The 23,909-nt window shown below is 44.5% G+C and overlaps 1 protein-coding gene across 1 annotated transcript; it reads right to left on the reverse strand.

Annotated features, from left to right (window-relative positions):
- Positions 1 to 372: 372 nt before the first annotated feature.
- On the reverse strand, positions 373 to 22,107 carry LOC116679035 (NACHT, LRR and PYD domains-containing protein 12-like). Its single transcript, XM_032508767.1, is given in 11 exon segments — positions 373 to 1,394; positions 4,298 to 4,344; positions 4,589 to 4,649; positions 4,652 to 4,761; positions 5,802 to 5,975; positions 6,131 to 6,304; positions 6,481 to 6,654; positions 14,886 to 16,749; positions 20,578 to 20,646; positions 20,842 to 21,127; positions 21,857 to 22,107. Coding segments are annotated over 10 exon segments (3,558 nt in total). The 5' UTR covers positions 21,116 to 21,127; positions 21,857 to 22,107; the 3' UTR covers positions 373 to 783.
- Between the last annotated feature and the right edge of the window lie 1,802 nt (positions 22,108 to 23,909).

Here is a 23,909-nt window from a genome sequence, read left to right on the forward strand (position 1 = left end):
CTGAAATAACTTTTTATTTTGCCTGTCCGACCATTTGTTTGGGAGCAGGTTTAGTGGAGCTGCGATTTCCCACAGTTGACAGTTAGAGCGGGTGCATCGTTGACTGATTACAGATCAAAGAGATGACATCACAGAGATCAAAGGCTTCCTAGCTGTATTCTTACTGATTTAAGCAATTTATCCAGTTTGGCTTTAGCATTTCAATTTTTTTTGAATTTTTCCACCTTCTTTTACATTAGTGGTGTTATTAAACTTAGTTAAAGCCATTCCTACTTTTTCAACTAGTTTTACTACTTAAGCTTCTTCTTACTGATTTAAGCTATTCAACCAGGTTAGCTTTATTAATTCAGCTATTCAGCATTTTCAAATATTCTCACTACTTCAACATCTTCTCACTGATTTTAGCTATTTCTCCAGTTTAGCTCTAGCATTTCAATTTTTTCTACAACTTTTACTGATTTAAACTATTCAACCAGGTTAGCTTTAGCAATTCAGCTATTTAGCATTCCCACGCATTTTCTGCAGGAAATGCAGTTTCTAGTTATAATTGCATCCACATGTTTATAGATATTAATTATCTAAATGCATAAAATAATTATAAAATAACAACTATAAGTAGTTATTAGTAAACATTCTAAATAATTTCATTGTTTGCAGACAGTAAAATAATTATGAACTAAAATATAACCATTAATTATTGGTGGTTATTATAATGTGTATACGTATATTTTAGTGACTCCTTTAATGAATTATTCTCTTGTAATTTGAGTTTGATTTAGAGATTTAGTTTGAGATTGTGTGTTTGGGGGAGCAGTGTGAGTGTTTCTGTGCCAAAGAGGAGACTCTCCATCCTACAGACGGAGGACTCAGAGACACTGAGGAGCCAGGAGACCTGAACCCAAACCCAGGATAGAGAAGTTCAGTGAATGAGGTGTTGAAGGTGTGGAGGTGGATCAGTGAGTCAGAGGAGACTGTGTAGAAGGACAGAGAGCCAGCAGGACAGTCCACATACACTGCTACTCTACCAGAGACAGAGGAAGAGACAGGGAGGACTGTTTCTCTCTTATTGTGCCAGACAGAGTAAGGATCATCATCATAGCAGACCAGACTCCAGGACTGATCATTATATCCAAACTCACAGTCTCTACTGTGTCCTCTCCTCTTGATTCCTCTGTAACTCACTGATATATGAACCCCTCCTCTGGTCTGGACCTCCCAGTAACAGCGACCAGTCAGACCCTCTCTACACAGCAGCTGAGGATACCAGGACCCAAACCTCTCTGGATGATCAGGATACGGCTGATCCTCCTTCACACGTGTCACCTTTCTGTTGTTGTAAGACAGTCTCAGGTACCTGTTCACCGTGTTTGTGTCCAGGGAGAGTTCACAGGAATCTGACGGAGACAACGAGACACAACACAGCATCAGTTCATCATCTAACAAACCTGATGGTTTATTTGTTGCTTTATTACTTTGTTGATTTGATCAAAACTTGACAAATGAGAATAGAATTCCGAAACAAGCTTTAAATTCAACTTCCTTCTGTTCTTAAATGTTTCGATGTAAAATGATGCTGATGATACTGTGATTTTTGTCTCTGATTCAAATCCTGATTTCATAAATTCCAAATTATAATCTGATCTTCAGCTTATGCATGACTGGTTGAAAAAGAACCATTTAACCATCAATGTTCAGAAAACTGAATGTATGTATTTTCATTCTTTTACTTTTGCCAACAAAGAACTTGTCGTCACAAAGACTTCCAAAGATCTTAGTGTGCTACTTTATTTGCTCCTCACACACCGAGAACATGTGTCTAACTTAACAAAAAAGTTGAATCAGAAACTTTATGTGTATAACAATATCAGATCAGATCTTTCTTCTTCTGTTTCTGAAACTTATACCATGGAGCTCTCCAGATCCACCAGACTATACCATGGAGCTCTCCAGATCCACCAGACTATACCATGGAGCTCTCAGATCCACCAGACTATACCATGGAGCTCTCCAGATCCACCAGACTATACCATGGAGCTCTCCAGATCCACCAGACTATACCATGGAGCTCTCCAGATCCACCAGACTATACCATGGAGCTCTCAGATCCACCAGACTACACCATGGAGCTCTCAGATCCACCAGACTATACCATGGAGCTCTCAGATCCACCAGACTACACCATGGAGCTCTCAGATCCACCAGACTACACCATGGAGCTCTCCAGATCCACCAGACTACACCATGGAGCTCTCAGATCCACAGTAACCCTCCATAGTGGTCTCACCGTTGCATTGGCCTATAGCTGTGACTTACTAAAACTTACTAAAATAGCCACGCTATTGCATTTTATTTTCAGATTCTAAACGCCACCTTACCAGCACTTGGTGCACTTCTCCCGACCCACATGAGACCAGGACGCCTCACTAGGTCAGTCTCAAAGGCACTTATTCCACTTCCTCCATATAAAAACAACTCTGGTCAGAAATCCTTTTCTATACACCAAGATGTGGAATGACATTCCATTCCATTAGAACACTATCATCATCAACAACATCATCAACATTTCAACAAACAGCTACACCTGCACACATTAATTCTCATGTGTCCACGCCTTGTTGTCTGTATTTGTCTAGCCAAGCTGATGTCTTGTATAAATGTCTCTGTCCTTATGAAACTGTATTGTTGTTTTAGTTGTCCATATCGATGGCCTGTACACGTCTGTGTGGGGTGAGGGCTAGGGGGATCCCCCCCCCCATGAAATGGGACACCACGTGGTTACATCAACATACGTTATTGATCACAAACTCCCAAGATGCCGTCTGTAAGTGAGTCTATGTCAGTTGTGTGGGTTTGAAAACAGTGTCATATGCATTTATATATTTTATAGTGTTCACTTTGGTGGTGCAGAGGCAGATGTTCTTATCTGTGTAGTACTCAGGTCTGTGTACAATACACATGTATACACACACACACACACAAACACACGGTGTGTTGTATATCTGTTTCAGTTATCACCGTTTTGAATGTCATTGAAAACACTTTCTTAACAAAAATGTGCCTTTATTGCCCAATAAATTAAACATAACAGGCAAAAACAATCAATAATATAGTAGGCTATATTACAGAACCATTATCAGCTATTAGAACTATGGCATCAAATGTATAAAACTAAAAAAGACACAAGACCACGAACAAACAAATTAACTACAGCTGTTCTGATATTCCACACCAGTCTGAAGCCTGTTGGCCCATAAGTGTACGTGGTACCAGAGCACCCTAGGCCAAAAGGTCAATGATCGATTTTATAATTGTTTCATCTGATCTGAGGCCGTGTGTTTTGGACACTCAGGTGAAGAGAGGGGCCGAGCTGTCAACTAATCACCATCTGGCATTTGGACTGTCAACTAACACCTCCGGCGGAGCTTTTCAGGCATCCCTGTAGAGGCTGGGGGTCCCTGTGGAGGCTGGGGGCATTGAACCTGAGTGGAAAATGTTAAAAGTTTCCATTGCTGAAGCTACGGCGGCGAGCTGTGGTCTTAGGGTGTTAGGCGCCTCAAGGGGCGGTAACCCACGAACACCCTGGTGGACACCGGTGGTCAGGGGAGCCGTCCGACTGAAGGAGTCTTTCTGGGATATGTTATCCCGGAGGAATCCGGAGGCAGCTGCAAGGTACCAGGGGACCTGGTCATCCGCCTTCTCCAGATCCACAGAACACATGTAGACTGGTTGGGCATACTCCCCGGCTTCCTCCAGGATCCTTGCGAGAGTGAAGATCTGGTCCGTTGTTTCACTGCGAGGTTGAACAGTTTCCCAGAAGCACCTTGGTGCTGTCCTTCTCCATGTCTTCAGCCCCACCGCTGCTTTGCCTCTTCCATGGCAGAGGCTGCAGCCCTTCGGTATCCTACCACTGCCTCCGGAGTCCTCTGGGATAACATCTTAGTTTATTTCTAATATTTCAGTTTATTTAAGATTCAAATGCTATTACAGTTTATTATTAGTTTGGCATTAAGTTAACAACCCTAACCCTTTTCATCTTAATTTGTCAGTTTAATCTATTCTACAAGGTTCTACAAGTGTTGTTGGATTTGTGGATTTGAACAATGCACTGCAGAAACAAAGTGTTCTGCATGAGAAAAGAGTTTTGGAAATGTTGTCATTGACTGTTTTGTGTTAAAGCAATGAAAGATGATGCAGTCTGTGCCTTTTGTTTCCATTGTAAGTGATGCTTACTAATACAATACTAATCCTCTTGACCAGATGCCTTGATTTTATAAAATCAAAGTGAAAGCACACTCACACTTCCTTGGACCAGGTTTCAGCCTCTGTTCTCCACAATGATCGAGTCTGGAGGAAGAAAAAAAGTCAGGGTAACCCTTCAGAAGCTTCCTCATCTCTCATCTTCAAAACATATAAAACTTCTCAGGTTTCTAAGGTTAAAGATGAACTCTGAACATCAAAATAATCGAGACGTCCTCAGAATGCTAGAACAAGGATGTAACTCATTAATAATAGGAGATGAGTCTCAGCGGTTATCACCAGGCTGCTGGTACACACTGTGACAACAGTGAGCTCTGCTGTGTGTTCATACCTGAGAGTGTCCAGTCTGCAGTGTGGATCCTCTCGTCTAGCTGAAAGCCGCTTCACCCCAAATCTCCTGGATGATTGTAGCTCAGGTCCAGCACTCTCAGATGGGAGGGGTTGGAGCTCAGAGCTGAGGCCAGAGAAGTAGAGCCACTCTCTGAGATCAGACAGCCTGACAGACTACACACACACACACACACACACACACACACACACACACACACACACACACACACACACACACAGACACACACACACACACACACACACACACACACACACACATACACAGAAAAAGACTTGAATTTACAATAATAATTCATTCATTTTCATCATGTCTTTCTCCTTTAGTGTAAATGTCCTAAATTTAGCGGTGTTAAAATTAGCCCAGTTGTCCCATCAGTCCACTTCTTTGAAATAAATTGTTGTTAAATAGTCAAATACCACCAGAAGTTCACACAAAGTAATTTGTCTTTTTTTAATCTGCATAAATTTAATCTGCATAAGTTTATTTTTGACCTCTCACTCAACTGGCAAACTTCTGTGTGGCCCACAGCCAGTCCAACAAAGGAGCAAAGTAACGAGGAAGAGTCTGGGGAAATATTGGATTTAAAAGTTGGCACAGAACCAGACAAAGAAATTTGACTTAAGTTGGTATAGCCCTAAAGCTTTCTCTGTCACGGCTGGTAGACAGCAGACATCTGTAAGATCACAAAACATCTTTAGTATGATATGTGAGTGAATCACATAGTCTCATGCAATGTTCTGAGGATACAAAATGGGCTCGGTCTCCACAAACCCTTAATGAAAATATTGGTCTCTTAACCCTGGGGGCCCTGAGGCCATTTTTACAGTTTAATTTCCGTCTGGATTTATTTTATAATAACTTGTAAAACATCAACCCTGTTGTCTAGTGAAGCTTTAAGCTGCCAGATGTTGAACTTTCTTTACCAGCTAGTGTCTAACTGGTTCTGCATGGTGTTGGCTGCTGAGCAGTTGGTGTATAGTGGGATTATCAGAGCTCGTTGGATGGAAACAGCTGCATGCTGCTGCTGAAGAAGGTGCTGATGAGAGTAGTGAGACTCAACCAAAACATGGAAGTTGTGGGCCGTGAAAACAACAACTGGCTGAAAGACGTTAAGTATCTTTTCAACATACATTAACTTGTATATCAAGCAACATATAAATGGTTATTTGTTTAACAGAAGCTGAATCCTGACCTGAGAGTCTCCAGTTTACAGTGTGGACTCTCCAGTCCAGCAGAGAGCAGCTCCACTCCTGAATCCTGCAGGTTGTTGTTACTCAGGTCCAGATCTCTCAGACTAGAGGACTCTGAGCTGAGAACTGAGGACAGATCTTCACAACTTCTCTCTGACAGGTTACAGCCACTCAGCCTAAAAATAAGTACAGAACATATGTAAGAAGACATTTATATCTCTATTTCATAATTACTTACAGTTATATTTAGAAAAATGGTTAACTGACTGAAGAAAAAGAAAACACTGTGTGACATATCTAGTTTTCCCTTTACAGGTTAATGAATCCTGACCTGAGAGTCTCCAGTTTACAGTGTGGACTCTTGAGTCCAGTAGAAAGCAGCTTCCCTCCTATATCCCTGAGGTTGTTGTTACTCAGGTCCAGCTCTCTCAGACTAGAGGACTCTGAGCTGAGAACTGGGGACAGATCTTCACAGCTTCTCTCTGACAGGTTACAGCCATTCAGCCTAAACATATGTACAGAACATTTGTGAAAAACATTTATATCTGTATTTCATATTACTTACACTTATATTTAGGTAGGCATTACTATTATCAAAGAAAAATGGTTCACTGACTGAAGAAAAACAAACACACTGTGTGACAAATCTAGTTCTCCCTTTACAGGTTTATTATTCCTGACCTGAGAGTCTCCAGTTTACAGTGTGGACTCTCTAGTCCAGCAGAGACCAGCTCCACTCCTGAATCCTGCAGGTTGTTGTTACTCAGGTCCAGCTCTCTCAGACCAGAGGACTCTGAGCTGAGAACTGAGGACAGATCTTCACAGCTTCTCTCTGACAGGTTACAGCCACTCAGCCTAAACATATGTGCAGAACATAAGTGCAAACACGTTTATCGGTATTTGATGTGACTTACACTGATATGATGGTAGCTACCAGGAAAACAAAAACACCTTGTGAAAGATTTGGGAAACCGTTTTCTGACACATCCTATCCCACCTAGTCAACCATTTTTTTCCTGGACTTTCTCAATGTAGCGAGTGTGACCCCTCTCCAAAAAAAGCCACACTCAACCTGTCTGAAGTTAACAGACCTGTTTCTCTTCTTCGGTTTCTCAAAAACACTTCATAGTGCTAGCTTCAACCAACTCTCTTCTTATCTTCACCAGAACAACCTTCTTGATCCCAGCAATTTTGGTTTCAAGGCAGGTCACTCAACTGAAACTGCCCTCGTCCCTGTCACTGAGCGGCTTGAAACTGGTGGAGCAGCCTCTCTCCCCTCGGAGGTCATCCTTCTTTTAATCCATTTGAAAGAGTGAAACACCAAAACCTTATTTTCACCGTTCAGGATCTGTGTCTCAGTTTCTGCACAATCTCTGCTCACATCTTACCTCAAAGACCGCACCTACCAGGCAACTTTGAGAGAATCTGTGTCAGAACCTTGTCTACTCCCAAAGGGATCCTTTAAGATTCTGTCCCGGGCCCCCTCCTCTTCTCTCTGTACACCAACTCCCTCTTGGTTCTGTTCTTCACTTGCAACTTGAACCGTTATTCCTGATAGGTATAAGCAATGAGTGACACCTGTTCTTCCCACTGACCCTTTTTGTTTTAGTTTGTTAATTTTGTGCAGCAGGTTGTTAGAGCGGTTCCAGCAGCTGCTCGGGTGCACTCCTCGGCTGTTTAGGTGATTCTCAGCATGCTGAATGTTAACTGGAATAAGTCTTTGTCACAACAGTACGATAAATATAATGTAATACCGCACCTGCTGCACTGGTTCACCGACCAATCTCCTGCTCCACTGTCCCCTCAATCTTGAACAAGACCCCAAGGTATTTGAACTCATTCACTTGGTGAAAGGACAAATTCCCTACTTGAAGAAGGCACGCCATCGGTTTCCTGCTGAGAACCATGGCCTCAGATTTAGAAGTGCTGATCCTCACACTCGGCTGTGAAACGAAGGTCACAGGTCGATGACGCCATTAGGACCACATCATCTGCAAAAAGCAACAATGAGATCCTGAGCCCACCGAACTGCAACCCCTCCCCACCCTGACTATGCCACAATATCCTGTCCATAAATACTCCAAACAGGATTGGTGACAAAGCCAATCCAAGGCGGAGGCCAACCCTCACCTGGAACGAGTCCGACTTACTGCCGAGAACCCGCACACAGCTCTTGCTGTGTTTGTACAGAGATTGGATGGCCCTGAGAAGGGACCCCCTCACCCAATACTCCCGCAGCACCTCCCACAGTATCTCCCGGGGGACCGGGTCATACGCCTTCTCCAGAGCCACAAGACACATGTAGACCAGATGGGCATACTCCCAGGCTCGCTCCAGGATCCTTGCGAGAGTGAAGAGCTGATCCATTGTTCCACGACCAGGACGGACTCCGCATTGTTTCTCTTCAACCCAAGGTTCAACTATCTGCCACTCCTTAGGCACCATCCCAGACTTCCACGCAATGTTGAAGAGGCGTGTCAACCAAGACAGCCCCTCCACACCCAGAGCTTTCAGCATTTCTGGACATATCTCATCAATCCCTGGGGCTTTGAAATTGTGGAGTTGCTTAACTACCTCAGTGGCTTCCACCAGGGAAACTGACAACAATCCCCAATCATTGTCCAGCTCTGCCACTACCATAAAGGGTGTATTAGCTGGATTTAAGAGTTCCTCAAAGTGTTCTTTCCAGTGCCCTATTTTCTCCTCAGTTGAGGTCAACAGCATCCCATCCTTACTGTACACAGCTTAGGTGGTTCCCCGTTTCCCCCTCCTGAAATCTTCCAGAAGCACCTTGGTGCCGACCAAAAGTCCTTCTCCATTTCTTCTCCAAACATCTCCCACACCCGCTGCTTTGCCTCTTTTACGGAAGTGGCTGCAGCCCTTCGGGCCCGTCGGTACCTTCCGACTGCCTCCGGAGTCCTCCGGGATAACAAATCCCGGAAAGACTTCTTCCCTGACCACCAGTGTCCACCACGGTGTTAGTGGGTTATCGCTCCTTGATGCACCTAAGACCTTAAGACCACAGCTCCCCACCGCAGCTTCAGCAGGGGGAAATTTGAACATTGCCCACTCAGGTTAAATGCCCCCAGCCTCCATAGGGATGCACCAAAAGCTCCTCTGTTTGTGCAACATTAAATTTGTTAAAACCCTATTATAATTTCTGTTATGCCAGGTCCCGGGTCTAGGGTTTCCTTAGGTGCTGCAGCAGTTACATTAGAACATTGATCTCCATCTGGGGATCTGACGGGGAAAATCGAGGAAGAGTTGATAGTACCTGATGATGGTATGTTAAAAGGGCGTCTTAAGGACTGAGTCACTTGATAAACTGGGAGTGTTAAAACATTTACCTGAACCACACCATACACAGTTGGTGAAACTGATAAAAACATGATACTGAGGTGGGAGATGCTAAGCCAGTTAGACTACAATTTAATTGCATGTCTCAGGAAAAATGCGAGGAGTTAGAAGCTGAGTTATATGTTGGAAAAATTGCTGAGCCACGTGCATTGAGTTGGTCCTCTCCGTGTTTCCATGTAAAGAAGCTTGATGGTTTCATCGTGGGTTTTGTAAACCCTTCTCCACAGTAGCTGGTCCACTCACTTCTCTACTAAGCCCAGGGTAAGTTTGAATGGTTGCTTCCATGTCAAGATGCCTTTGAGTCTGTCAAGTCTTTGTGTTCTGCCCCTGACCGAGCAGCCCTGCAGATGGACCTGTTTCGCTGTATGTGGCTGCTAGCAAGGATGGGAGCGGATGCTGTACTCATGCAGACTAATGACAACGATGTCGGCTCTCTGCTGAGTTTCTTTTCTACAAAGTTTAACTCACATCAGCTGAATTGTTCAAATCATAAAAAAGAAGCACTAGTGATAGGTGGAATATTTAAGCATGTAGGTTTTCAACAGTATTTCATCCATTCTAAGGATCTTCCACAGAAGTCTTAGTTTGAGGTAACCCGATCCCAACGTTGAGAATAGATCGGAATGTGTCCATCTATTAGAAGTGTCCTACAAATAAGGAGTAGTTTGAAGGTAACACTGTATCACAGAAATAGATAAGCTGATATGTATGAGGACAAGAAGAAAAGTATAAAAGAGGAGTTATTCTGATGTTCAGAGAGACACTTTGGTACACACTGTTTGTGTGTGTGTGTGTGTGTGTGTGGGGGGGGGGTTCTCCATTCACTCCACAATCCAAATCAGCAGCTTATGCCTTACTGTCTTTTGTTCCAACCGTTTGATTTAGACATACGAAATGTAAAAGGATCTGACCATACGGGGGCAGATTTTATTCTTTTTTATTTATTTATCCTTTATTTAACCAGGTAATACCCATTGAGATTAAAAATCTCTTTTGCAAGGGAGACCTGGCCAAGATAGGCATCAAAATTACATCACATCATCACATACGCACAAAGACACACACATGAAAACCAAATATGCACTTACAATAAAATCTCAATTAAAACATCGACATGTGAGGGAGTCCAACTCAAAGCTTCTCATTCTCAGCTTCAAAATACTCAAAGGAACCAATTTACTAAGTTTCAAGTTCTTCTGCAGCAAACTCCATGTAAAGGGAGCAGAGTAAGCAAAGGTCTTGTTACCCAGCTCAGTCCCGACCCAGCTCAGTCCCGACCCAGCTCAGTCCTGACCCAGCTCAGTCCCGACCCAGCTCAGTCCCGACCCAGCTCAGTCCCGACCCAGCTCAGTCCTGACCCGTGGGACAGGAAACAAGACAACAGCCTGAGGACGGAGACAGTAAGGACCAGGACTTTTCTACATAAGAAGTGAACATAAATAAGATGGAAGCGCACCAAGAATAGCCTTATATATAAATGTAAACCAATGACAAAGCCTCCGTGTGGCCGAGGCAGACCCCCCTACACGAGAATACAGCTCACAGTGATGGGTTTACTCTACAATTAGTACTAAATCTCAACGATGCATGATAGGCTGCGTCAATCATCTGAAGGCATCGAGCAGATGAATGCAAATAGAGTATATCACCATAATCCAGCACAGGTAAAAAAGTTGATGCCACTAACCGTTTTTTAACATTAAAAGAAAAGCACAGCTTATTTCGAAAGTAAAAACCCAATTCTAGTCTCAACTTTCTCACTAGACAGTGAAAATGAGGCTTAAATGACAGGCAGTCATCAATAACAATACCAAGATACTTATAAGTTGTAACAGTCTGTATTTCCCGTCCATCAAGAGTAACCACTGAGGGAACATTCAGTGGCCTGTTCCGAAGGTCTGTGAAAAGCAAACATTTGGTTTTGTCTGCATTGAGCACAAGTTTCAGCTGTATCTGTATTCTGGAGCACATTAAAAGCATTCTGTAAATGTGCAACGGCTTGTTTAAGAGAGGGTGCACAGCAGTAAATAACTGTGTCATCTGCATAAAAATGAAAGTTTGCATCAGACACATGCCGATTAAGATCATTTATTTAAATAGTAAATAAAAGAGGGCCAAATACAGAGCCTTGTGGAACCCCTTTAAAGATTGGTAAAATACCAGAGTGAACACCATCATGCTTACTAAGATAGTTTGAGAACCAAGAGACAGTTTTCTTTGAAAACCCCGATTTAAGAAGCCTAATCTTTAAAACATCATGATCAACCGTGTCAAAAGCTTTTGACAAGTCAATAAAAAGTGCTGCCCAGTGCTGCTTGTTGTCACGAGCAACAGAGATATCATTCATCACCTTCATCGCAGCTGTGATGGTACTATGTGTTTTTCTAAAACCTGACTAACTGGGGATGAAATATCCTGAGCATGCAAGAAGTCTTTCATCTGATCACTCACCACGGATTCAAGCGTTTTGGCCAAAACAGACAAATTAGAAGTTGGTCTATAATTATTTAAGTCTGACGGGTCACCCCCTTTCAGTAATGGGCAAACAAATGCAGATTTCCATATTTTAGGAATAGTGTTGCTCTTTAAAGTAAGGTTAAAAAGGTACGTTAGAGGCTGTGCTACACAATCCGCAGCTATTTTTAAGAAATAGGGTTCTATAAGATCAGGTCCTGGGTTTTTTTTAGGGCTTTTTGAACGTCATCCACTGAAAATGGAGCAAGATTGAAGACACTTGTAGTGACTGGTACATCTCTACAAGATGTCACAGTATCAGGACCAGCAGTGTCAAACAAAGAACCCGACTGAATTCAATGCTCATTAAAATGATTCAATATCTCCAGCTGGTCATAAACTACCACAGACTCTTTCATAATAGAAGAAGGAACATTAATACTGTCTCTGTTAGGAGAGAGTAATTTTATAGCCTTCCAGAATGTTCTGGGGTCATTTAAGGTCTTAGTAGTGGCTGACAGATAAAAATCAGATTTTGCTTTCTTAATAGAGGAAGAACATTTATTTCTTAGCTGTCTAAAAACAAGCCAATCAGACGAAGAGCCCGATTTTCTTGCTTTGGCCCAAGATAAATTGCGGTCATGAAGAATATCTCCAAGCTCAGAGGAAAACCAGGGATTATCCCGCCCCTTAACTCTAAATCTCTTTATTGGGGCGTGTTTATTTAGTACTTGCAGAAAACTATCCCGGAAAAAGATCCAGGCTGACTCCACATCGGGAATCAGCTCTATTCTACTCCAGTCACAATTAAACAAATCATGGCAAAAGCCCTGTTCATTAAAGTTTTTGAGATTCCTCTTACATATTACACGAGGTTTACATTTAGGCAACTTAGTATTCCTTACAGCAGTGATAACGCAGGGGTCACTTAGGTCATTGCAAAAAACACCAACAGCAGAAAATTTGTGCGGGACATTAGTCAAAATTAAATCAATTAAGGTGGATTTCACATGGCACTTAAAATTTAAACGAGTGGGAGAGTTGATTAACTGTGTAAAGTTGACAGAATCACAAAATGACTTAAATTCATCTGAGCAAGGTTTCAGCCAGTCCCAGTTTAGGTCACCTGCTAAAATAATTTCAGAGTAGTCCAATCTGGATAAGATTTGAATAAGAGTCTGCAATGCAGTCCTCCGCCAATTCTTTATATCAGGCTGCTCGAAAAAATCCATAAAGACTCTACAGCTGATCCAGAATGCTGCAGCACGTGTCCTGACAGGAACCAGGAAAAGAGACCACGTTTCTCCTGTTTTAGCTTCTCTGCATTGGCTTCCTGTAAAATCCAGAATAGAATTTAAAATCCTTCTTCTCACCTACAAAGCTCTTCATGGTCAGGCTCCATCTTATCTTAAAGAGCTATATTACCTTACAACCCTGGGAGAGAACTACGCTCCCAGAATGCAGGGTTACTGGTGGTTCCTAGAGTCTCTAAAAGTAGAACGGGAGCCAGAGCGTTCAGCTATCAGGCTCCTCTCCTGTGGAACCAGGTTCCAGTCTGGTTCCAGGGACCAGAGCGTTCAGCTATCAGGCTCCTCTCCTGTGGAACCAGGTTCCAGTTTGGGTTCGGGAGGCAGACACCGTCTCCACATTTAAGAGTAGGCTTAAGACTTTCCTTTTTGATAAAGCTTATAGTTAGGGCATAGAATCGAATATTGTTAGGGAGTAGTAGTTAGTCACATAGTTTCATATAATAGAACTAAAGGGAGACTTGGCATACAGCCCGATCCGGTTGGGGGAGTTCTGGCCCGACCGGGCTGGAGCTCTCTTTACCTCGTCTCTCTTGGTTTTGTTGTAATAGTTTTAGACAGCCTGGGACTTATTTTGATACACTAGTTAGGGCATAGAATCGAATAATGTTAGGGAGTAGTAGCTAGTCACATAGTTTTCAGATTTATCTAACATATAATCAAGAATATAATAGAACTAAAGGGAGACTTGGCATACAGCCCGATCCAGTTGGGGAGAGTTCTGGCCCGGCCGGGATGGATGGAAGTTGTGTTATTAGTCTAGTTAAATAAAATACTTTTTGGTTAATCTATGTGAGACCTCCGTTTTGTTGCCAGCCTTGAGCCAGGGGGTAACACGCTTGACTAATTCTCTCTTTTCTCCAGTCTGAAACGCAAGTACCAGCAAGTATCTCTGCCTGTCTGAATGACATCTCATGAAATAGCTACACACCCCAGCCGTGTCAAGACTGTCTGTGAGGGACACATATAGTCACTCAACGACATCCAGACTTTGCTGTCCTGCCTCCTAAATGGTGGAACAAGCTCCTCCTTTACATCAGGACAGCCTGAGGTCCAAACCCCATCCACCGCATGCTAATAAAACATTTCTTCCAACTGCACCTAAGAAGAAGATGGTTTGATGAAATAAACTACACTTACGTGTGGTATTTTAGCTTATCTGAAGTATGAAGTATTTGAAGTATGAATGTACTTCTATGTGATTCTTGGTCTTCTTAGTTTTACCTACATGGTTCACTGCACTTGTCAGTCACTGTAATTCACTTTGGATAAAAGCATCAGCTAAATAAAATGTACAGAGAGCCTGTTCACTCCCCTATTTAGTACCGAATTTGGTTGCAGTTCCACCAGAGTTCCACTGGAGGGGATCCCAGCTGAGTGCTACATGAATGGGAGTCTATGAAGCTAGACAGCTAAATCTGTTTCTTTCACCTGATTGACTTTGAGAAATCTCAGATTTGATTGTAGTTTTTACAAATTCAACATGGATTATAGGTTGAAAGTTGAATGAACGACTACTCATGTCCTTTTGATTTCTCACAGGTTGAGTTGTTGCCCATAACACTCTAGCGGTCTGCTAGTGATCCCACTTCTGCTTCGAGCCAGAATGCCAGACTGAATATTTCGGCGTGGTCTTTAAAACATCGGCAGAGCTCTTTCTGGCGTGTGTATTGACAGGGAGAGACTAACCGGTCAGCTGTGTGGTCGGTGCCTCGAGACAAAGGAAGTGACTCAGAGCTCGCTGTGAAGCAGTATCTCGGGCCGTACCATGTGTATGACGTCGCTGACATTTTAAAAGGCTTTTTAGAACAAAAAAGCTTCTAACACCCAGCAGTGTGTATTTTCTTAGCCTCACCTTTCCTTTCAAATGCAACATTCAAATCACTACAGAAATAATGATACCCTGAGAAAAGTGGATTTTGAACAGGTGAAGAGGAGAACAGGTACAAAGGTAATGGGTGAACTTACAGAGCTTTGTTGGAGGCTTTGACCACTGGCAGCAGCCTCAGAAGAACATCCTCTGAAGCAGAGTATTTCTTCAGGTCAAACACGTCCAGATTGTTTCCTGATGACAGTAAGATGAAGACCAGAGCTGACCACTGAGCGGGAGACAGTTCATCTGTGGAGAGACGTCCTGAACTCAGGGCCTGTTGGATCTCCTCCACTAGAGAACCATCATTCAGTTCATTCAGACAGTGGAACAGATTGATGCTTCTCTCTGCAGACAGATTCTCACTGATCTTCATCTTGATGTACTCCACTGTATCCTGATTGGTCTCTGGGCTAGTTCCTGTCTGTTTCAGCAGGTCTTCTAGAACAATCTGATTGGTCTTCAGAGAAAGACCCAGCAGGAATCGGAGGAACAAGTCCAGGTGTCCGTTTGGACTCTGTAAGGCCTTGTCAATAGCAAACCTGTGGACCTTAGACATCACCGATTTTTTGCTGAAAACCATTCGTATTTGTTGAACCAGACTTCGCCCAAACATCACGTTCTTGTTTCTGTTAATGACTGCCCTCTCTACATGGAGAGCAGCCAGAAACTCCTGAACACTCAGATGGATGAAGCTGAACATCTTTTTTTTATCCTTCTTCTTCCCACGTTGCTCTTTGAAGATCTCTGTGAACACTCCTGAACAAACTGGGGCTCCACTGACGTCCATGCCACTCTCTTTGAGATCTTTCTCGTAGAAGATCAGGTTGCCCTTTTCCAACTGATGGTAAGCCAGTTTTGCTAATGACTCAATGTATTGAATGCACTCTTCTGGGTCATACTTCTCTTTTGTCTGATAAATCTGATACACCAGGAATTCTGCGTACATCTCAGTCAGGGTCTTGGGCAGCTCTCCTCCCTCTCTGGTCTTCATCACGTCCTCCAGAACTGTAGCAGTGATCCAGCAGAAGACTGGGATGTGGCACATGATGTGGAGGCTCCGTGATGTCTTGATGTGGGAGATGATTCTGTCGGCCCGCTCCTGATCTGTGAATCTCTTTCTAAAGTACTCCTCCTTCTGTGGGTCAGTGAACCCTCTGACCTCTGTCACCATGTCTACAAAATCAGAATGGATCTGATTGGCTGCTGCAGGTCGTGTGGTTATCCAGATGCGAGCAGAGGGAAGCAGTTTCTTGGTGATGAGGTTCGTCAGCAGCTCGTCCACTGAGGTCGGCGCTGTCACATCAATTTTAACTGCCCTGTTTTTATTGGTGGAGCAGTCCAGATCAAGGCGGCTCTCATCCAGTCCGTCCAGAACAAACAGAAGTTTGAATTCACTCCTGTCAAAGTTGGTGTTTCCTGATGACTGCAGAGCTGTAAAGATGTAATTGAGAGCTTCTTCTTTGATGTCTCTGGTCCCCCAGATACATTCATGAATGAGCTCTGCCAAACACCACTTGTCCTCCTTCTTTAAATTCAGCTGGCGGAAGGTGAAGGGGAAAATGAGATGCACATCTTGATTGGTTTCTCCTTTACACCAGTCCAACACAAACTTGTTCACTAGAAAGGTTTTTCCAATTCCTGCGATTCCATTGGTCAGGACTGTCCTTATGGCTTTGTCTTCTATAGAGGGGTGTTTGAACATGTCACAAGGTGTAATGGTTGTCTCTGTATCGGCTGGCTTCACCGCTTCAAGCTGCATGACCTCATGCTGTGTGTTGATGTGGACGTCACCAGTAGCTCTGATGTACAGATGTGTGTAGATGTCATCCAGAGGTCGGCCATCTTTGTTCTGGGTCCACCCCTCCTGAGCACACCCAAACTCATCCTGGAGGTTTGGCTGAAGCTGTTGTTGGTAATATGAGATGTGTTGTGGTGGCTTTGGTACTGGAACAATCCCGTCTGCATTGGAAACAAAAATAACAAATATGAAGTATGATGATGTTGGTCTCCAGATGCAGTCTCAGTACACAAATACTCTTTTACTAAAGAATTGGCTTCCTGAGAATAACCAACAACTCAAAGATCTTTCCTTTAATAACATAAAATGGAGCCATCTAAAATATCATTATGGTCAACCAAACATATTTCATACAGTCAGTAATGGAGAAGCCCCCCAGCCAGGTGGACCTGTGGTTCCTCAGGTTAAGTGTTGACTGCTAATTACTCTACTTACTAACAAGCTAATCCTGTCAGGATGTCCCAGAGGTCACACACCTCAGAAGCCCCCCAGCCAGACGGACCTAAAGGATGATGATGAATGGCAATGGAAATAAGATAATTACCATTTGTGATTGAAGCAAAGTTTGCAAGAACCCGGGTGGCCTAATGATACACCCGGTCCACATGGAGCGCCTGCAGACAGTCTGAGTGTCTCAGCACACTGAAGCAACACCTGTTGAGATGCAGGAGAAGCCAGACCCGGAGTCAACCCATAGTGCTCAGAATCTCCAGGTGACCCGAGCCTCAGCCCGGCACATTCAGAACATGGTCTGGTCAAGTCCCCCCAAGCTAGCAAGGAGAAGAGTGGCTCCAGTTTGACAAAGACCCTGATTCAGTCCTAGAAGCAGCAGCCAAGGGGAAAGCCTCCAAGAACCTTCAAGCAGTGACCACCATCAGTCTTTGTAGAGGTAGAGAGATCTGGGCATAGAAATAAAATGGATAGAAAGGCCGTTTCCATTCAAATCAACGTAGCAGAATGGTCAGAGTCACAGCACCCGGAGGAGAGGTTTTGTAGTAACAGATCAACGAGCAGTGGATAAGTACCGTTACGAGACAGAGAGCCAGCTGATAAAATAGTCAAATAAAAGTAATGCTTCATCAACAGGAAGCACACTGCTATCGCCACATGAGTGACAGCTTCATTTGGCGTGTTTTCTGTGATCAATGTGGCGAGGGGGGGGTAAGGTGGAGTTAGCAAGCTAACCTTAGCCGACTAACAAGTAGTCCACTGGCTTTCTGACTTGACGGTGGATCTTTGTCACGCCCAGTGCTGCTGCCTGCTCTGGTCCACTTTACAGACCAGGAGCATTTCATTTCTAACGAGCCTAATGTTATCATGTCATTACGCAGATTGCAGTTTGCAGCGGATAACTCAGTGGACAGATCACCACTTCCAGATCTGAGACCGACAGCTACCTCAGAGACACCTTTAGTGAAGCAAAGAGGGAGAAAGATCTTGGCCAATTCCAGTCTTTGATTAATCCACCTTCACCAACCGTGGGCAAAGCAGCCCATCTTGAAGCAGATTCAAGAGTAGCCCCCGCACCGAATAGGTTACCCTAAGGAGTCTACAAGAAACGCCCCCCCCTACAACCAACCCTGCCCAGGGCTACTCCACAGGCTCTGGATGATCCTAAAGGTCATCTGGAGGAGGGGCAAGGTTGCTCATTAGTGGGGGTGTGCTGACGGGGTGTGGATTCTAAAGGAGGAGAATTCAGAGAACTTCAACAACTTCAGAACCATTTAGCTGCTCAGTGTTCTTCAGCTTGGTGTCAAGGCTCCTGATAGGTTTCCTCCTAGGGATTGTGTACATCGAAAACTCGGCGCAGAAAGGTTAGATCCCAAAGGTACCGGGATGTCTGGAGCACACAGGTGTGGTCACGCAGCTGATACAGGGAGCCAGACAGAACAAGGGGGGCCTGGTGTTGATGTGGTTGGACCTCAAAAATGACTGCGGCTAGATAACCAACAAGCTTGTTGAGGTTCCCTTAACTGGCACCACGGCAAAGTCCTGAGACCTAATACTGGACTACTACAACAGCTTTAGTTTGAGGGTCTCCTCCAGAACATCAGAGTGGGTAAGACTCGATAAGGAGATGATCACTGGATGTACCATTTCAGTGATTCTGTCTGAGCGAGCGACCAATCAAGAGCTGGAAGCATGGGGCGATCTCTAGCTCACCCAGTAGAGTGGGCGCCTGAGGGCTTCCAGAGAAGAGTGAGGAGGTTCCCTAGAAGGTTGTTGGGTCTTTCTCAAAGCCCTGTATGAAAGTAACATCCTGAAGCTCTCTCATTAGCCTAAATGAAAAGTTTAGGGGGACTCGTACAAGGGAGGTCCTGCAATACCGGGAGTCAAGCAACCCTAAAATCTCCCAGGCTGACGTCCAGGGCAGAACAGGTCAACAGTGGAAGGCAGCAGAGGCTCAGTGGACACACAGCTCACTGGTGGACACAGAGACACATGGAAAGGCCGGTCCTAGTAGGACAAAGGACTAGCAGGACTGGGAACTGAACGTTGACCTGGGGAACCGACTCCATTTTCCAGTAAATGTTGCTGTCACACCTCGAGGCAAGACATGGCGCTGCTCTCCAAACCCTCAAAGCTTTGGTAGTTCTCTTAGAAACTCTAGTATCTTGGGAAGAATGCAGCAAGGAGTCTCCCAAGATGAAAAGAGGCAACTCCACCCAGCAGGTGGAGCGGTGCCGAGAGAGAGGTGGAGCCCATGATGCCCAGAGGAACTTGAGGAAGCTGTTAAGATGCTAGTCTCTACCCAACACTCAGTCTATGGCTGATCCTCTGTTAGCTTTACCCAGAATGCCATGCTGGTGTGCTGACAGCAACCTGCTCCAAATGGCTTCATTGGTCCCAGTTTGTATTTCTAGAAAACCACTTTACTTCCAGAATAAAACCTGGTGGTTTGGTGTCATTTGAAATGCTCACAGCACATCTGAAAATATTTATAATTAAAAAAGACTTTTTGACAAGATTCTCTCTCTCTCACACACACACACACACACACACACACACACACACACACACACACACACACACACACTAATCTTTGCTAATGTACCTGTGTTTACTCTGGTAAATCTAAATAGTTTCTCATCCTTCAGCTCCAACATGTGACGAGCGTGAATGATTGGGACATCTCGTGTCTCCCAAAGAGAAGTCCCAGGTTCACATCACTGCACATGCAGCTGCAACCTGCAGAGTCCGAAACCGGCTCCAGGACCAGGCCTGACAGAGTCCGCTACAAGAGAGCCGAGTCAGCAATATGACATCAACCAGGGACTTCCCTAACAAGGACTCAAAGTATCCAATTAGATTTTAAAAAGCATGTTCTGAAGTCTCTTTTGGCAGATATGAGGCACCACTAGACAAAGAAACCTTCAGTAAGGTATCTGGAACTTACCTGGATTTGGTGTTTAACTCTTTACGAGCACAGGACAACTCTCTTTTTACATCTGATTCTAAGACTTTGGGGGATTTTGTCCTACTTGAAGAGAAAAAGGGAAATGCATCTGAAAAAGGGCCGTTGGTGTTTGGGTCCAAGCCATTAATGCTTTGGTATCAGATCTATAATTTACTACAACTACCAGGGAACGTCTGACTCACACTGTGGTTTATGATTGTGGCATCATAATGGAGTCTATAGTTGAACTCCTGTTTAGAGCTGGTTTTAGGATCTTAAAGATGAACTGAACTGGAATTTGAATAATGGTAATATAACAGATGTATTTTATTTCTTGTCATTGGTACAATTATTAAAATGGGAGAATTTCTTAAAAGTGATGGCTCTTCTCCTTCAGGTAAAACGCAGGTTTGATGCTTTCATACGTCAACACGCTCACATTAGCTCGGACAGCTGAAGTTCTAGTGCACCGTGTTTAACTTGTTGGAGAAGGGAGTCACTAACTTACCTGGACTATATGTTTTCAAACTTTAAAAGTAGACGGTGTCCCTCAGGGCTCCCGTACATACCAGAGAATCCAGCAGCAGCGTACCTTTGCTCCGAGAGGAGGGGGTTCCTCTGTTCTCTGAAGTCTCTCCAGCATCACTGACATCCACTGACTCTGTGTGGAAATACGTAGTAACATTTGATTTATTATTGAAGAATTACTGTCAGAAACAGCTACAGCCCCCCCCCCCCCAAAAGGATGTACTGTTACAACTAAACTAAATGAAAAGACAGTCAGTCCACCCCTTCCGTCCCCTATGTGCTGTGATGTCTTTCTGACTGAAAACACATGTTACAACGACTGACTGACCTCGTGGTCCTGAGCCGGGGTCTGGCAGACTCTGGACCAGATCCCTCCTGTTGATCTTCTCTAAAACCTTCTGGGTCACCTTCAGAGCTCCATGGAGATGAAAGGTCTTCACCATCACGTCCACCGTGTCCTGTCTGTCTGCCGTCTCCAGCTTGGACACTTTGATGCTTGGGTAGCCCTCCAGGAGCTCTGGCTGCTGCAGACACCATTTGAATTTCTTAAATTCATCTTCTTTTAGATCCTCCAGAGTGTTTAAAAGATCCTCTGCCGTCATCGTGGTTTCCTGCTAAAATCAAAGACTTCAATCTGAAGTAAAACTGTAACACAAATGTCTCAGAGCAGCAACAGGAGTTCTGATTGGTCGACACAGGAGCTGTGTTAGTGTACTGTCTGTACAGAATAGGGTTGGTAACCCCGGTGCTGATATGGCACTGGTCCCACTCACATTACTGGTGGAGCTGCAGGTGTTTTACATGGTGGGGAGGGGTGGAGGAGCTGATGATGGGACACAGGGTGGTACTGGTGGAGCTGCAGGTGTTTTACAGGATGGAGAGGGGTGGAGGAGCTGAAGATGGGACACAGGGTGGTACTGGTGGAGCTGCAGGTGTTTTACAGGATGGAGAGGGGTGGAGGAGCTGATGATGAGACACAGGGTGGTACTGGTGGAGCTGCAGGTGTTATACAGGATGGAGAGGGGTGGAGGAGCTGATGATGGGACACAGGGTGGTACTGGTGGAGCTGCAGGTGTTTTACAGGATGGAGAGGGGTGGAGGAGCTGATGATGGGACACAGGGTGGTACTGGTGGAGCTGCAGGTGTTTTACAGGATGGAGAGGGGTGGAGGAGCTGATGATGGGACACAGGGTGGTACTGGTGGAGCTGCAGGTGTTTTACAGGATGGAGAGGGGTGGAGGAGCTGATGATGGGTGGAGCCAGCAGGCGTCTGGATGCTAGAGAAGATGTTAGAACGTGGACACAACATGATGCAACGGGACAGCTGGGACTGGGGGACTTACTGAGTCTCTGCAGGACGCTGTCCTCTAAACACTGATCCATGGACACACAGCTAGGTTCAGGTTCAGGAGAGTCTGGTCTCTGCTGCTCTGGCTTCAACACAACACAACACAACACACAAACAACACAACACACAACTCTGGCTGAATCCTGATGCTGGACTGATCAAGATTTCAAGACATGGTGGCTTCATCTGTTGCCAATACCTTTGCTTCCAGACCATGGTCTGGGAGCCTGAAACTAGGACAGGGAACATAAGTCTAACCAATAAGAGGCCGTTTCCAAACGTCTCCATTTGTGTCCGTCCAGACGACGAAGCAACGTCAGAGTTCAAACCCAAACGTGGGCAGCACTGCTTTCCAGATGTCTATTTGAAATAACTTAAATACTTCCTTATCCAACAAATAATGTGTTGTATTTTAGCAGAATACTAACAAAGTAGTCACATATTTCCCTCATGTCGTGCAGCACTGAGTAAATCCCAAACCATAATAATGTGACATTTAATGGACCATGGCTGAGCAGCTGTAACTATGGTAACATGATGAGGCAGAGAAAGCACAGTAGAGCTGTAGTTGTGCTATCAGTCCACCAGACGGAGCCCTTTATTACATTATTTATTTACAGTAAACCTACAGTACCCGAATGGTGCGCCTAGAGTACCCGGATGGTGCGCCTAGAGTACCCGGATGGTGCGCCTAGAGGACCCGGATGGTGCGCCTAGAGGACCCGGATGGTGCGCCTAGAGTACCCGGATGGTGCGCCTAGAGTACCCGAATGGTGCACCTAGAGTACCCGGATGGTGCGCCTAGAGTACCCGGATGGTGCGCCTAGAGTACCCGGATGGTGCGCCTAGAGTACCCGGATGGTGCGCCTAGAGTACCCGGATGGTGCGCCTAGAGTACCCGGATGGTGCGCCTAGAGTACCCGGATGGTGACTATTTATACATACAAACATTTATACATTTATACATACAAACATTTATACAAACATACAAACATACATACATACAAACATTTATTCATAAATACAAGGTTAGTCAGGATCACTAGGTTAGTCAGGATCACCAGGTTAGTCTGGATCACTAGGTTAGTCTGGATCACTAGGTTAGTCAGGATCACTAGGTTAGTCTGGATCACTAGGTTAGTCTGGATCACCAGGTTAGTCTGGATCACTAGGTTAGTCTGGATCACTAGGTTAGTCTGGATCACTAGGTTAGTCTGGATCACTAGGTTTAGTCTGGATCACTAGGTTAGTCTGGGTCACTAGTTTAGTCTGGGTCACTAGGTTAGTCTGGATCACTAGGTTTAGTCTGGATCACTTGGTTAGTCAGGATCACTAGGTTTAGTCTGGATCACTAGGTTTGTCTGGATCACTAGGTTAGTCTGGATCACTAGGTTTAGTCTGGATCACTAGGTTAGTCTGGATCACTTGGTTAGTCAGGATCACTAGGTTTAGTCTGGGTCACTAGGTTTAGTCAGGATCACTAGGTTAGTCTGGGTCACTAGTTTAGTCTGGATCACTAGGTTAGTCTGGGTCACTAGGTTAGTCTGGATCACTAGGTTTAGTCTGGATCACTAGGTTTTAGTCTGGGTCACTAGGTTAGTCTGGGTCAATAGTTTAGTCTGGATCACTAGGTTAGTCTGGGTCACTAGTTTAGTCTGGATCACTAGGTTAGTCTGGGTCACTAGGTTAGTCTGGATCACTAGGTTTAGTCTGGATCACTAGTTTAGTCTGGATCACTAGGTTTAGTCTGGATCACTAGGTTAGTCTGGGTCACTAGGTTAGTCTGGGTCACTAGTTTAGTCTGGATCACTAGGTTAGTCTGGGTCACTAGGTTAGTCTGGATCACTAGGTTTAGTCTGGATCACTAGGTTTAGTCTGGATCACTAGGTTAGTCTGGGTCACTAGGTTAGTCTGGGTCACTAGTTTAGTCTGGATCACTAGGTTAGTCTGGGTCACTAGTTTAGTCTGGATCACTAGGTTAGTCTGGGTCACTAGGTTAGTCTGGATCACTAGGTTTAGTCTGGATCACTAGGTTAGTCTGGATCACT

This window comes from Etheostoma spectabile, unplaced genomic scaffold (genome assembly GCF_008692095.1).
Source record: "Etheostoma spectabile isolate EspeVRDwgs_2016 unplaced genomic scaffold, UIUC_Espe_1.0 scaffold00009177, whole genome shotgun sequence".
Classification (NCBI taxonomy): domain Eukaryota; kingdom Metazoa; phylum Chordata; class Actinopteri; order Perciformes; family Percidae; genus Etheostoma; species Etheostoma spectabile.